The 17,159-nt window shown below is 38.8% G+C and overlaps 1 protein-coding gene across 2 annotated transcripts in view; it reads left to right on the top strand.

Annotated features, from left to right (window-relative positions):
• The window catches only part of LOC139724742 (ras-related protein Rab-3-like), a 61,961-nt gene that overhangs the window by 30,770 nt on the left and 14,032 nt on the right, over nucleotides 1–17,159 (top strand). For both annotated transcript variants that reach the window (XM_071635864.1, XM_071635863.1), the window contains exons 3-4: nucleotides 12,292–12,410; nucleotides 13,285–13,409. In XM_071635864.1, coding sequence (XP_071491965.1) covers nucleotides 12,292–12,410; nucleotides 13,285–13,409 — 244 coding nt within the window. The remainder of the gene's footprint in view (nucleotides 1–12,291; nucleotides 12,411–13,284; nucleotides 13,410–17,159) is intronic.

Genomic DNA, 17,159 nt, shown 5'->3' with positions numbered 1-17,159 from the left:
AGATACACCACTTTGGCCTTCGCAAATTCACTCTTTGCCAGATTAATCACCAATCCGGCCTCCTTGAGTCGATCAAAAAGTTGCCGCAAGTGTGTAATGTGCTCCTCCCACGTGTCACTGTACACTAGGATATCATCAATGTATACTACACAATTGTCAAGTCCGGCAATGATTTGGTTTGTCAGCCGTTGGAAGGTGGCTGGAGCATTTTTCATGCCGAATGGCATTACTTTGCATTGGAACAAGCCATCTGGTGTAGCAAAGGCAGAAATCTCTCTGGCTTTGTCGGTCAAGGGCACTTGCCAGTATCCCTTTAGAAGGTCTATTTTACTGACATATGCAGAATTTCCGACCCTGTCAATGCAGTCTTCTAGTCTGGGAATGGGGAAAGAGTCTGTTTTCGTCACGGCATTCACCTTTCTGTAATCTATACAGAATCTTTGAGACCCATCCGGTTTGGGCACCATGACGATTGGGGAGCTCCAACTGCTTTTACTCGGTTCTATTATGTCATTGTCTAGCATGTATTGAACCTCTTCCCTTACTTTTTGCAGTTTGCTCGGGTTTAACCTGTAAGGGTTTTGCTTGATAGGGTCAGCATCTCCTACATCAACATCATGTACCGCCAGAGGGGTGCAGCCTGGTTTGTCTTTACACAATTCTTTGTACTCATGTAACAGACTAGTCACATCTTTCCTCTGATTTTCAGGTAGGTAGTTCAGTGCCTCATCTACTTTCCCTAACATCTCTGAGTTAGACAACCTGGCACTAGAGGGCTCACTTCCATGCTCATCTTGAGCTTCTCCCTCTTCATCTACTTCTTCTTCTACCACCTGAGTTACACCTACCGGCTGACCAGCCTTTCTCTCATAGTACTCTTTCAGCATGTTTACATGACACACCCTCTGATCTTTGCGTCTGTCTGGCGTACTGATCACATAGTTCACATCATTGAGTTTCTTTTTGACATAGTACGGGCCACTGAACTTGGCTTTCAGTGGTTCACCTTGTATGGGCAGCAGTACAAGAACTTTGTCACCTGGGTTGAAAGTTCGGGCTTTGGCATTTTTGTCTGCCTTTCTCTTCATAGAGTCTTGTGACACTTTCAAGTGTTCCCTAGCTACCTCACAAGCCTTTGAAAGCCTTTCACGAAACTTTGACACATAGTCAAGTAGGTGGACCTCATCATCTTCAGTCATGAATTTCTCTTTGATGAGCTTCAGTGGGCCCCTAACTTCATGACCGTACACCAACTCAAATGGGCTGAAACCCGTTGACTCATTTGGGGAGTCCCTCGTTGCGAACAGCAGGAAAGGGATGCCCTTATCCCAATCCTCGGGATACTCCTCACAAAATGCTCTAATCATTGTCTTTAGGGTCTGGTGGTAGCGCTCCAACGCACCTTGGGATTGGGGATGATAAGCTGACGACTTCAGCTGCTTCACACCCAAACGATACATCACCTCTTGAAATATGCCTGACATGAAATTTGACCCTTGGTCAGACTGCACTTCCTTGGGCAACCCATACCTAGTGAAAAACTGCACTAGAGCATCTACCACAGTCTTAGCAGTGATATTTCGCAATGGGATAGCCTCTGGAAACCGTGTAGACATATCCATGATTGTCAAGAGGTACTTGTGACCTGACCTAGTCCTAGGCAAAGGTCCAACACAGTCAACTAGAACCCGACTGAATGGTTCTTCAAGCGCAGGTATCGGAATCAATGGCGCCGGCTTCACCGAATGCTGTGGTTTACCAGCCACCTGACATGTGTGACAAGTCTTGCAAAACTCAGCCACATCCACATTCAACCCTGGCCAATAGAAATGCCTCATGATCCGATCCTTTGTCTTTCTGACGCCTAAATGGCCGCCAACTGGTAACTCGTGAGCAATCCTCAAGATCTCACCGCGGTAACTAGGAGGGACAACAACTTGACGGACCACCGTCCAATCCTCATCAGCTGGCCTATGGGGAGGTCTCCACTTCCTCATCAAAATGCCATCTTTGACATAATAGCACTCAGGGACCTTTTCAGCCTCAGCCTCAGAACACGCCGTCTGAGACAAGCCTTTCAACTCAGAGTCTGCCTGCTGTGCTTCAACCAAGGAAGACTTGCTAAACAGCCCATCACTGTTAGCCTTGGAGCCTAATACAGCAACCCCATCATTCAAATCCTTGAAAAAGGTTTCTGCCAACCAAACACCGGAATTCTCCTCCACATCAACAGAATCCGCATCATCTTGAACAGCTCTACGAGCCTGAGACCTAGTCACAACACAATCTGGGAAAATCCCAGGAAATTCCTCCTGCAACTGCTCAGTTTCAGCAACCACCACTGGTTTCTCCGAAACAACTGGAGACGCAACCACCTTGTCCCCAGCCAAGTCATTCCCCAACAAAAAGTCAATGCCTGCCATGGGCAACTCAGGAACAACTCCAACAGTAACAGGACCAGAAACTAGGTCACACTTCAAATCCACTCTATACAGTGGCACTGACATATAACTGCCATCAACAGTCTGAATCAAGACTTTTGCATTTACTGCACTATCTGGTGGAAAAGTCATACCACCATCCACCATCAACGACTGAGAGGCCCCCGTATCCCGCAGGATGACCACTGGCTTACCTGCCTCACCAGAAGTACATGGGGTCACCTCACCATCAAACAAAAAGCTACGATAGCTCTCATCCACCTGCTTAATCCTATCTTTGAATTTGGGAGATTGACTTTCAATGGCCTGTGTTTCACTGAACGGGACACTGTTTTCGGGTAGGACACTTTTTGACATGACAAATCCCAAGTCCTTCTTTGTTTTGTTTTGCAACTTCCAACACTGTGACTTTACATGCCCTGTCTTGTTACAGTGAAAACATTTGATGACATTTGCACTTGTACTGGACCCTTTGTCAGATTGAGGCTTTGGTGCCAATGAAGTTTCAGAACTCGTGCCTTTTTCAGAACCAGCATTCTTTGGATTGCTCGACTGCTTTTTGTCTCTCTTATTTCCAGAGAAATTCCTGAAAGGTGGTCTGTTGTCATTTCTGTGGGTCAGCTCATACTCATCAGCCATCAAGGCTGCTTTATGCAAACTTGTCACTTTGTGATCATCCAAATGTGACCTCACACTGAAAGCAACACTCTTTTTGAATTCTTCCAAGAGAACAACCTCACGTAGGTTATCAAAGTCCTGATCCACTTTCAGGGATCTGTACCACCTATCAAACATCATTTCTTTTTCACGAGCAAACTCAACATGTGTCTGGCCTGGTTTTCGGTACGAATTTCTGAACTTGTGTCTGTACGCCTCTGGCACCAACTCATAAGCATTCAACACTGCTTTCTTGACTGTAGCATAGTCACGTGATTGCTCTTCAGAGAGAGATGAGTACACATCAGCTGCTTTGCCGACAAACACACTTTGAAGGAGCAAGGGCCAAAATTCCTGTGGCCATTTCAAACTGTTAGCCACCTTCTCAAATGACACAAAGTATGCATCAACTCTGTTTTCCTCAAACTTTGGCACCAATCGAATGTTCTTGGCCAAATCAAATTCAGAGGGAGCCCTTTCATGATTTCCAACAGTCTGTGCATGAGTCAATTCCATCTCACGCAATTTCAGTTGTTGCTCCACTTCAAGTTTCTTCATTTCAATTTCTTTCTCCACTTCTCTTCGTTCTCTATCCCTCTCCCTTTCCATTTCTAATCTCATCTTCTCTTTCTCCAGTTCTAATTCCCTTGCCCTTTCTCTCTCCTTCATTTCCAATTTAGCAAGCTCAAGCCGTGTTTGATCTGAAATTTGAGCTCGATCTGGAGTGTCAATTTCTTCTTTGAGCTCCATGTGATCAGCCACTAAGTCAAGAATTTCTGCTTTTCTTACACCTTGTGGAACATCAACATTTAAATGCTGTGCAATAGCAGTCAAATCACATTTGCGTAACCTTTGCAAATCTTTGAGGGACAAATCTGTCCTCTGAACAAATGCCTGAACATCCATTGTACTGATTGACATTGTCACGATGTATTACACACAATATACAGGTGAACAATCAACTCAGCTGGTATTTTGTCTGTACCAATATTCTGGATTCCGGAACGTTCCAAATTCTAAGTTTTGGCTTAAATTCACTTCCCGGACAAGCCCCCAATTTTGTTACGACCAAAATCACTCTGAGAATGATCGCACAAAAGAAACAATCAACTGATGTTCAGGCGGTTTATTAACAATGATATTGTGGGTACAGACTGGTAATCGGTTTCACATCAGTACAATAATGATCAATAGAAACAAATATAGTCAGTAATGGAATCACTTACGTACGCATTACACGCAATATCCCTGGAAATGTCCAAATACGATACTTGATGCACAAACGAATGATCCGCGATGCACCGATGAATGATTCCTCTGACGTAACTCCAGAGGTACAGGTTACGATAGTCCACGGTATAGATCCGGGGTAAAATCCACGATATACGTCCACGGCGAAACGTGCAGAGTCCAAATGTTGTGACGACCACGTCCAGTTGATGCGTTGAATGATGATTCACTTTATATTGTCCAGCTAGGAATCCAGCCCGTCACAGCTTTGCCGTAGCAATGTCCGTTGACATTAAAAATGGTATCTATCCCCAATGAAGGCAAATTAATTATCTGCAGGCAAAATGTCTCCCAGGCCTTATCTCCACAAACATAACAGGTCAGCAGGTAACACAGGACTGACTATAACAAGTCGCTTCAGAGCCAGAAGTGACGTAACTCTCAGAGCAGAGGTGTTGGGTACTCTGCCTACTGCAGAATTTCTCTAGCTTATATACTATCTATTCACCCCTTCTAGCACATTCTATAACTCTCTCCAACCTACTAGCCAGTCTAAGTTCCAGGAAACCTGGATGACTCACTGCCTAACTATGTACAAAACATCACTGCCAAGAATAACTACCAATCACATTGGGCTACAGGGACAGTGCCTCACTCAGCCAAGGTTATGTTAGCACTTCCCAGAAGATTCTGGAATGGGTGAAATCAATCTAGATTGAGTGAGCTATAATGTATTTCCTGCTACATGCATGTACTGTATAGCTACATTGTATACCACCTAGAAAATTCTCCACTGATCTAGTCAGCCTGTATGTACTATATCTATACCACATAGAATGTTCTCCATTAATCTGGTCAACCTGTGTACATACACATTAAAACAGCCATGCATACAGTACATCATACTGTACATAACTACTAGTGTGTACATTTGTGACAATGTCAGGGATAAAATTTAACTTTTAATGGTGAATATACCATAACCTCATTACTGAGAGTTTTCATCTGTGCATAGGTTTACAGTTCATTTATTTTTATTGAGGCTGCTTCATGGGGTCCCAAACAGGCATATGTTGGAAAGAATATTTTATGTAATTCTTCACAATTCCACTTGATTTAACATACTGACATTTTCAAGAGACAGTTGAAGTTATTCCAGTGATTCTTTACATAGGGCTTGTCCAGTGAATGGTATCATTGCACTGTAGATAATCCAATCAATAAAAATACATTGTACTGTACTTTTATATGACACTAATTGATGGATGTTTTTACTGCTACAGATTAAATTAAGCTCAGCAGAAGTTTGCTTCAAACGTTTTTGAATAGATGCGTTATGACTTCAAGTGATGAGATTGCTTTTTTTTCTTGAGATATTTTGTGCATGTACTTGGAGCGCACCTTGATGGGATGCTATACTAATATATTTTTTTTTTCGAATAATTTACATCTCGCAATACATACTATAACAACAATACAATTGTATATGTCTTGTACCTGACACTGTATAAAACAGGAAAGAAGTATTTCAGAAATATATTGCTTATGCATATTGATACATGTTTAGATAGAAGGATGAATATATATATAGATAGATAGATAAATAAATAGATAGTTATATAAATGAGAGAGAAAGAGAAAAATCAGAGAGGGATAAAGATATAATTTGTTACACATTATATCCATTATGGATTACACAAAATTTGTATATAAATGAGATGCAGAGCTGGGATACCATGAAGCATCAAAAGTATTCAATTTAACTTCAGAAAATAAATACAAATATCCACAGAAAAAAAGTCAAGTACTGTTACAGAAATAGGTGCAAGGGGAAAATATTATTGTGGATCCTAATTCACATGACATTTCATGCAGGAGAGAGCAGAACATCAAAAAAAAAAAAATCAAAGAGAGATTTATAAGCAACGTTTATGAACACTGCTAATCTTTCCTGTTGGAGCCAGGCAATGAGGTATGCACGGAGGAGAGCTGTGGTAAGCACTATGAATATTGTATTATGATGATAATGATGATGATGATGTGTGCATGAAATACCAAGCCAGCTGTTGGAAGGCAATCTTTTTAGATGGATCTCATATTCTGAGTGGGAAGTTGGTTATCAGAAAACCACAGAACTTTGTTGTGCTTGCAGCTCTCTTAGTTTTCCAGGGTATTGTAACTATATCTTGGTGCTAAACACAGAGCAAGCTGCAGAGAGTGCGTGGGCCTTCACCAATTCAAATAGGCAGGAGCCCTGGGGATGCCTCTATGTAAATATTTGGATGCACATATTATTTAATTCATCTTCCACAGTGAAGATGAGGTTTGAGCTTTGGGGACATACTCTGGGTTGAATGATCTTTCCTGACGAGTAAGACAATCTCCTCAGAGTGAGGCTCCCACCCATAAATAGCTGCTTCTTAATGGAAGTTTTCTGCAATAAACAGTCAAGATATTGTTGTCAGGGCAGGATTCGGCATGCAACGAATGCTTGCCAATAATGCCTGTTATTTTGAGTTAGGATAGCCATTTGAAAAACAATATGTGCTTATGGGATTCTGTCTGTAGACATGATATCTTATCATTCTTCTTTCTGACTTGCCTTTCCCTTTGAAAAACAAACCCACGTCTCCTTATCAAGAAAATAAGAACAATATTTGTGTCATTTTGTGTAAATCTTGATAAATGGCAGTTTAACATATTTATATAGGGAATGTTATAGCAATAGTTATCAATAGCTTTGATATATTATTTTAAAGGGACTGTACAGTACTGGTTGAGGTGGGGAATCGAGTTTTGAACATTCCTAGGTGAGATAATGAAAAGCCTCTTATGAAATATGAAAGAGCATGTAATTCTAAGAAGGATTCAACGTTTATTTGATGAAAATTGGTTTTCAAATGGCTTAGATATCCCAAAAAGTGCTAATAATAAAAGGCGACATGCCCCAACTTTACTAGAATCTCTTTGTTTCACCTTGTTTTTGGATATCTCAGCCATTTCAAAACCGATTTTCATCGAATAGACTTTTGATACCCCTTAGAACTGCATGCTCCTTGACATCTCATAGAGTGGTTTCTGAATATCTCACAAAACGTTAAAAGCTAAATCTTCACCTCGACCAGAACTGTACACACCCTTTAATGAATGCTATTAGTAGACAAAGTCTAAATTAAACATTAGCCAAAAACATTGTACATCATAATGATTGTGTGCTAATTACCCAAAGGTGCATTGAATTTATGGGTGTCTAAATGAGGTATACACATTACATAATACACATTAAATTATTTTTTTCACTCCTTTTCCTCTAGGCTCAGAGTGCATAAATATCATACATATTGTGATGAAATCACATCGTCAATTTTTCTACTTTGTCTCATAAAAAAAAATTACACAGTGAATTTGTTGAGATTGAAAAAGAAAATGCTAGTAAAATCAGGTGAGATATTATTTGTGGGTGGCAACTTGTGTGTAGGATGTACTTAAAATGTACTCTTATGAAACTTTGAGAGAGAAAAAAAGATTTGGCCTACAACATGAGATTTCCAGAAAACTATTAGTCCAAGGCAATGAAAAACAGCATTAGACACTGCATTGCACAGCAGCTGGTGTACAGTGTCCTTTGGAAAGCTTTCCCCTACATGTATTATGCCTCCATCCCTCACAACGCAGGCATAAATTATGCAGGTTGTCGCTCCGTAAGAAGGATGAAGAAAACTCATTCATGGACTCTGTTCTCTTGAGGCTTGCATTGGATGCACTACCAGCAACAATTCGTCAAAGGTCACTGCCAGTGTGTAATTGGGTGATTAAACAAGCTATATTTGCATTTTCTGCTGAGTCAGACTTAGGTAATGGTGTAGAAACACTATCCATTATGGAGAAATGAATGTTAAAGTAGGACTGAAAAGGGAGCGGTAATTAGCTCCATTGACTATCCTGATAGAGGAAGGCAGAGTGTATGATGGGATACGAGGAGGGGGAGGAATGGAGAAGTGGACAGTAATGACCTCTGGTCTTTAGCAATGATCAAACTACTCATTCTTAGTGATTCACTTGGAAGCCTTTGAAGTCTTCTGGTCCTTTTTGCCTTTTATGTACATACTTTGTGATTGATTACTTGCTTTTGATAGTGAGCTACAATGTATGTGCTGGTCAGACTTTTATTGTAGTGTGATCAAGATCAAGCTCTGTGATTCAAATTCACAGAATAACAGAGATCTTTAGACTGAATCCTTTGAAAATCATCTCTTGTCTTCCTCTCACAGAACTTTACCAATTCACAATTAAAGCATATCCTCTCCATTAGAAAGTCACACAAACAATGTTTTATCTTTTGTCATTCATCTGTAAAGTGGTCTTTTTTATTCTGCAAATTTACAAAGAGGCTTGAAAAAAGAAGTGTTTAAATATCTTCAATTAGATACGAAAGAGAATGCGGGAATACTACAGTGCACCCCCGTTATAACTAACACGGTTATAACAAAATTCAGGATACAATGAAGTAAAAATTCAGGTTGCAAAATTATCCAGACATTGTTCTTTATTGTTTATTTGTTCAGTTATAACAAAATTTCGATATAATGAAAGAAAACTGCTGGTCCCAAGGACTTTATTATTTACAGGAGTCCACTGTACATTGAATGCTTAATATTAATAGAATAAGCCTGAATGTATTCACCAGATTACGGATGACATTATAGTCTCACCGTACAAGTTTCTTCGTTAAACTACCTTATATAGTGAATGTAACAAATTTTGGTGTTATGAAATTATTCTCAAATCTTAAATCGGGTATTTCATTGGGAAGCATATGGAGTGTCTTGAGATGCAGAAAAAACACATTGGTATTGTTTCTTTCTACAAATTATGGAGTACATTTTTTCACATACTTCTTTAATGCCATACACTGTATGTCGCAACTACTAAATGTTTTGTGTATGTATGTGTTTGTTTTTGTGTTTGTATTTCTTTTTGGGGGGTGGGGCGAACAGAAAAAGGAATGCAGCAGATGAGAACATCATTACCCATAAGACAAGATGCTGCTATTCATGCTCTCTATCATTAAAGTGGTCGAGCTCACAGCACACACAAATCATCAGAATACAAGCATGGGGTCACATTGTGCGGCCATTAAAAAAAAAAGTTGCCTTTATGGAACATTAAATCTCCTTGTTTGCCATATTAGCGTGGGTGAAATCATGTGACACTTTAATACATGCAACTTGATACTTGGTACAGTCTTTTTTATTGCTCTTGTTCATCACTTCTAACTTTTGTTATCCAACTTCTTTTTATGGTAAGTTCATCCCATGCTATGGTGGGGGAGGGGATATGACGTAGATAAATGAAGACCATCAGTGCTGACCCTTGTAGTGTGCCCTGTAAAAGAAGAACCGCTTCATGTGAAAGAGATTAAGATGTGACCGGTATTACAATCAGTAAGTTACATACCACCTGTTCATGACAACAATTAATGCAGTGTTGACCTGTTACTGCATATTACTTGAAAACATTCTCAGTATGATGTACTGTATTCTTTGATTAGCCATCTTGAGCTTTTTAAAGAAAATTTGAAAGATCCTCATCCCCATGGCTAGTTGAAACATATTTTGAAATAGATCTTGGGTTGACAGTGGATATTACTCATGTCATTTGAATGTGTATAGGTTTGAACATCAAAAGAAATATGTTTTCCTTTTTCTTTTAATTGCTGGGCTCACATGGATGTACTGTGAGACTTTGGAGACTAGACATATTTTACCCAGATGTTGTAAATATGAAGTGTACCAGGTATTGCTTGATATTACATGTCCATTAAGTTAGAAGTATCTGGAGGTAAGTTTTCACTTGAGTTAGTAAGATTGATATGAAGATAAGAATGTCTTCATTCCTCTTTTCAAAATTATTTCCCCATCTTGGACCTACATGTACCTTTCATGACTATCCCCTACAAGTTTGTATACCATCTGTGGATGTCTGTGTTATGTGTTTTTAGTGAGTATGATTTGATGTGTGGGTGTTGTAGGGAACTAATGCACCATGATGCACACATTATGTGCGTTAAAAATCAGTTGCAACTTTCTGAGTGGATGTTTTGATATCAGTGATGGATGATTAGTGATAGCCATACAGCTGTCAGAGGCTCAATGTGATATTCTAAACTATACCCATCTCTCTTTTGGCTCCAGATATTTACCAATAGATTACTGAAAAGTAGTGTGTTGCAAGGTGTGCAGTTTACAAGTGTAATGGATTTTTGCAGCTAGATTCTCCATTCCTATTTGGACAGCTCCCTGTTGTTGAAACTTCATATATTGTTCCATGCCCATCTCTCTCAAAGCCCTTTGACTGTATGTCTGTCACAGTGGCTGTACATGTTTATAAAGTGCAAGCTTGCATGCCCAATAACACACAAACATGAATGCACAAACATTGCACACTCTTATTCATCCATTTTGTGTGGTTAGCTGAAATGTGATGGTATATAGTTGCATACACAGAATAGACCCTAGATATAAATATTCAAGGTACGGAATGGAGAGATACTATATGTCTTGTGTAATCATGCGAAGATGATAATCTGCTTGGTTGGTCATGCCTTTCATGGCATAGGCTCCATTCCAGGGTGGGCTCCATTCCAGGGTGGGCTATTTATGACCTGTACAGCACTCTTTCTCTGGACTTTCAGATTCTGTCATGTAAGCTGCTGTCACTCAGTGTCCATGGATACATCTTATTTATTCTTTTGTCATTCATGAACTACTCCTTCCATCTGTCTTAATCTGTACATAAATGCATGTAATGAATATGCATATTGATACCTACATCGCTTTGCATGTTGTTGTCAGTTAAACTAACAAAGGCCAAAATAGATTTGTTTAATATGACATCTTGAACATCAATAAATATAGTTTATGCCAATTCCTGAATATGGTACTAAAATCACCACCATTTTTGTGAAAGGTTAATGGTTGTTTTATGATATCATCATATGAGGAAAGCCATTGGTTGAAATTTTTGACAGTATAGTGTAAGTAATAGTAAGTAATTGAGCATGCGCTTCTGACTGGTCAAGTACACGCTACAAAAAAAAAAAAAAAATGCATAAATTGTGATGTCGAAATGTGATGAGTTAATTAAAGAGCCTATAATGGGAGTATAAATGGTGGTGTCATGCAGACTACAATATCCACAATGACCTGACAAAAATTGCACGCTCAGCAGCGACCTTGTGTAATGATACATTCTAGCAAATGTCATGTGATTAGCAGTTGACCAATTGGATAGCAAGAATCTTTGTAGGTTTGTATAAAACATGGCTATTCGATCAGTGTTACTTACTCCACAATGGACTGAGGTTTGAAAATATATTGAAGTCTGTATCTATGTATTACAGCTCTAGAGAATAAAGCTCAAAGGAAATGATAATACTGTAAAAGTGGAAATTTTGGCAGTGTTGAAATTTTTGCACATTTCTTCCAACCAGAAAGTAGCGTGAAAATAAAAGCAAGCAAATATTTTTGTTTGCCGTAATTTTGTTGTAGTAGTTGATGTCTTGATTCTGCAGAATTAAAAACATCCAAAACTCTTCTCACCCGGCCAAGCGTGAGAAATTAGTTGTGCAAAAATATCCGCTAGTGCAGAATGGTTGTTTTAAGATACATTAAATTCTTAAAACACTATTTGGTAAAAAAAATACTGGTAGTTGCCTTTGATTTTGTGCCTGGTCTCAAACAAGATGAGTGTGACTTTGGATGCAACCAAAAAGATTCCAATCGAGCTTGAATGCATGAATGCATGATTTTCTTGGTATTGATATAATATGATGGAGTATCCCACGCAACATTCATGTATGACGGGAGGTTCTCCCTTTTTTGAAAGGGATAGCATGGTAACATGACTGGCAATTTGTTCATGAATGTATACATGTATTTCATTATCTATACTCTATGTGCAGGACACAGCTGGGCAGGAGAGATACCGTACAATAACCACAGCCTACTACAGAGGCGCTATGGGCTTCATCCTGATGTATGACGTTACAAATGAAGAGTCATTTAACAGCGTACAAGACTGGTGAGTTTTTGTCTCCTTCTTAATGCAAGTTGTATTTTAGCCATTGCAGTAAATCTTAGTCATATCACATGTACATTGAGCTCTGAACCCAGTAGCATGGCTGGGATACCATGGATTGTGAAGGCCTACACAGCTCAGATGTATTACATTGTAGCTTTATCACTGATTTCTGTGTAAACACGCCTTACACGTACAGAACCCAAGCAGACTGTGCCTTTTCCCTTCCTAATTTCAAGCATTATGGTATTGATTCTGTCATATTTCAAGATATCAAAACTGTTCTGATATGTTTTGTTCTCCACAGAGGGAGACTACTCTCTCATGTTTGGAGGTCAGAGTTATAAGAAATCTCATCAAAAATGGAAAAAAAGAGGAGAATTGTCATGGTATAGAAGGTCAATCAACAATATAGAGAATCAAAGACTGACATTCCTGCCTAGATAGACATTGAAAATATTTTCCATAAATAGAATTACCTTTGATGTAAAAATTCTACAGTGTGGCATGAATGTACAGCTAGTACCCCATTGACCCGTTGAGGACGAGTCCCTAGTATATACTCTGGCAGGGGTCTATTGGAAATGTGTGTTGTAGCAAAATCAGTCCATCCTCAACGGGCTAATGTGAGAAGGCATTCAACATGGTATCATTCTACCTGATACAGCTCTTACTTTGTCTCCGCTATCTGTGAATTTCTCCATCCCCACTGACCTCTTTATTCTTGTCATTGATTTGATATGATCTTGATGGCTACATCCATGGAAGGCAAAGACTACATTACTTGCACATTAAGAGTGAACGCAGTGTTCAAAGTGTCATACAGTACTATGATACACAGCATCATGATTTCACCTTTGAACCCTGTTTGACCCAGGTGCACACAAATCAAGACGTACTCGTGGGACAATGCTCAGGTGATCCTGGTTGGTAACAAATGTGACATGGAAGACGAGAGAGTGATTTCTACAGAAAAGGGAAAGCAACTTGCAGACCAGCTAGGTAAGATACTTTCCCTCATCTTATAACCACCATTTAGCCTCTTTCATTCATACCTCTCTCTAGACTTTTTATGTGTAAACTTATGGTTGTAACATTGGTGAGGGGGGGGGGGGGGACACCATGAAGAAAATCAAATCTAGCAATGATATGAATATATTCTGTGATATATGGAAGAAAAAATTAGATGAGGTAATTGCCCATTAGGTTTTGACAAGAAATCCTTTCAGTGTGGTAGGAAATTTATTTTGTTAAGAAAAAAGTGTCCCGTTTTCAGCATTCCCAGTTTCTCTACAGTTTCATTAAAAAGCATCTAACAAAAAGGTGACAGTACTTTGTTTTGGCTGTGTTTGCATGTAATGCATAGATTAAGATTTGAAATAAGCATGATGTCTGTAACATGTCGCAGCAGTTCAGGTCGTCATGATAATGTTATGTTAATTACTTCTTATTTAGTTCTCATCTTGTATAAAGCAGCATTTTGTTCTCATAACTTCATTTGATATGTGATGTAGTAGAAACAAGTCATTGGTTGTTTACTTAATGTGAAGACCTTAAGCAGAAACAGTGAAGAGAAGAGATTATGCATAGTGTGATTATTGTACAGTGTACTGTAGTGTGTTTCTTTTTGTTGTGCTTTGGCTTTTCCTTCAGTTGTTTGTGCATGTAAAAGGAGCAGTGAAGATATTTTGCTTTGTTAGAATGACAGGAGTTCATAGTCACATGTCTGGGCTTTGGGATCACATGAGTTTATGCACTGGTCAACTCATTAGGGACAGCCAGTGGTCACACCTTGGTAATTGATTGGTCACTTTGCTAGCAGGGCCACATTGGTGCAATAGTGTGATATAGAATTGATGGTTAATGGAGTACATCTGCTGTGGTTTTGCAGACAAACTCATTCTCTTTTTTTTTCGGGGGGGGGGGGGGGGGATGAGGGGATGGGAAGTATTAACCAACATACTTCACTACCTGTTTAATACAAAAGGAAAGAAAAAAAAACAGTATAAGAAGATGACTTGAAGTGTTTAGAGACTGATATGATATAATAGTGTCATGCAATCCAAGTGGACAAAGGGTGGATATTTTTACTAGGTGCATCACATCATGAATAGTCTTGATGTGCAAAATAGTGTTCTGTTAAATGGGTGTGTCTGTGTGTGTGTGTTGGTTATTGTGAGTCTAAGGGTGCATAGGCTATAATATCTATCAACATTTTCATGAGCACATGGCAATAACTCTTTTCAAATTAATGATCCTTGATCAAATTGTTTTATAGCAACTAATTTACAAATTGTCTTTCATCAACATAAATAAACACTGCATATTCAGTGTTTTAAGTAATAGCCATGGGGATTTGTACATTGTATGTGTGCCCATGATTTGTATCATGGCCATTAATCTGGACACTAAAACAAAGGGCAATTTGTCAATCAGTGTAATAGCTTTGTATGTATACACAAACAATCTGTCTGATACATGTAAGTGCCTTCAGTTACATTTCTCTTTAGCAGATGTATTCAAAATAAGTTCAGATTCATCTGGTAAAACCAGGTTCAGAGAATATTTGTGCGTAAGGCTCTGTTTTGTTTGAATATAGGATTATATAGACATCTTGTTTGCTTTTGAAAATGATGTTGATTTTCTCACAGGACAGAATCTTGTTTTTCTGGTAGGACAAAGTGTAGTCTATCAAATGAAATAAAAGAGTGTTTCTGAGACCGATAGATTACACACAATTCAAATTACCCACATGTATGAGAAGCTTTTAGTGCCAAAGAGTACATTAAGCTGCATCTTGTGGGAGGAATACTTTTGAGTGATTGTATTTTCACTGACATGGCAAGAAGATGCCTACAATCATAGATGCTAGCACCAGTATGCTGAGTCCAAGATGAAGGCTGCTGCATTTTTTTTTCTTATTTGGTCATGCAGCATCCATCAAGGAATGCAAGGAGAATGGGGGTACCTGGATATTGAGTTCTCCTTGTTTGCCTGATAGAGAAAAAAAGCTGGAGTAAGATTGGAATGGGAGAATAACAATAGACAACGACCTCCTTTGAATGCAAAATGAAATTGCAAAATAATCCATCCACTGCCGATATTGAGTCCGAGGACACTGTGCCATACCAATAACCTGCGAATGATAATTTTGAAGTTTATTTGCTATTGCTTGAGAAATATGACATTCAAGTAATAATAATAACTGACAGTAAGATTATGTTCTATGATGATTACCTCAAACTCAAATACCAATTTTTGAACCAATACATATATGAATAAATGAGCTTTCTTGTAATTTTGGATGGAATCAGTGGAATTTGACCTTTGCAAAAATTTCTGTGCAGCAGTTGATTATCCTGCAAGCTTTATTGCTGAAGACTCTCTGGATTTGTATCCATTTTGTGAGGGAAAGAAAGAGACTGAAAAACAGGAAGGACTTATAATCTGACATTTATGAACTGAAAGATCATTCAAAGGGGGCGTGAAAGGGGGCGTGATAAGTCCCATTTAATGATGAGAGATTGTACAACAGAGCAGCAGTACACACCAATATAAGGCTTCTAAACCTTTCCATTATTTTTTTTTTCTCCATGCACTGCAATGATTCATTACTGTTCAATCTCTGTTCTATGATAGGTTTCATACTTGGTCTTTTTTCAGGAAGTCCATATCATTCAGCCCTTTTCTCCAAAACAAAAATTATTTTGTATGAAAAGAAATATGTATTGATGTAGCATTGTAGAGGTGACTAATTTTAGACATTTCATGTGACATGAAACTAACATGAAAATTAAAGCATATTCCCAAAATTCATCTCACCCAAACGAGTGAAAAAAATAACCTGTAACTTATAACATTTCTACTTTTACAGTACTCCTGTCCTTGCACAAGAGTATGACATAGTGATGATTTGATAAATTTTTCTTAAAGTATATACATATCAGAGAAATAAACATATACTTTGTAATTTAAGACAGGATTAATGTTTATTCCTGATGCATCTGCTCACTCTTGGTAATGGAATTAGTTGTCGTGGCCTACAGGCCAACTTTGTTTTGGCCAGTACATGTACCCTTCAGACTGGCTGTACAGTGAGTGAGAAAACTGAGTAAATGCTGTTAGGGTGTGTGGGATGGCTCAAGAACGGCATGTCTGACAAGGCATTAGCTGTGTTTTCTTCCCTTCCACGGATCCATCTCCATTGCTAGCGTGCAAACTGAGCCCGCACCAATCCTGGCCTCGGGCCAAGCAGGTGGAAACACACAGACATGGGATGAGAGAGAGGAAGGAAAAGCACTCTGAGATGCATGCATGCAGAATAATGAGAGGCATTTTAGGAGGTAGAGGGCACTTCTAAAATATTGTATATCACAACATATACCAAGCCATGGTAGTGATACTCAAAGATGCACATAAACACAGAATAACAGACAGACAGACAGAGAGGCATAGAGGGAAAACAATGTCAGAATTCTGTGCAAATAAAAATAATGATGCATGACTACTTTATGCATAGTATAGCTGAAGTTGAATATTGGATGACAGAGAAAATAGTACCTTGTCATTCATCCATGACCCGCCCCTACGAAGACATGGACGAGTTACCTGACACCTATTTTGATATCCTCATTCCTAAATATTCATTTCATGAAAGGTGACTGACATTAACAAGAAGTATATGAATGACATTAATAGATAAAGACATGTCTATAGCAGACAGTGGGAAGAGACTCATGTTGTGTAGATTGA

This window comes from Diadema antillarum, unplaced genomic scaffold, assembly GCF_040938485.1.
Source record: "Diadema antillarum isolate AM-2024a unplaced genomic scaffold, OU_Dant_1.0 scf00000226, whole genome shotgun sequence".
In the NCBI taxonomy this organism is placed as follows: domain Eukaryota; kingdom Metazoa; phylum Echinodermata; class Echinoidea; order Diadematoida; family Diadematidae; genus Diadema; species Diadema antillarum.
The sequence above is the reverse complement of the archived record's forward strand: the minus strand, read 5'-3'. Positions and strand labels throughout refer to the sequence as shown.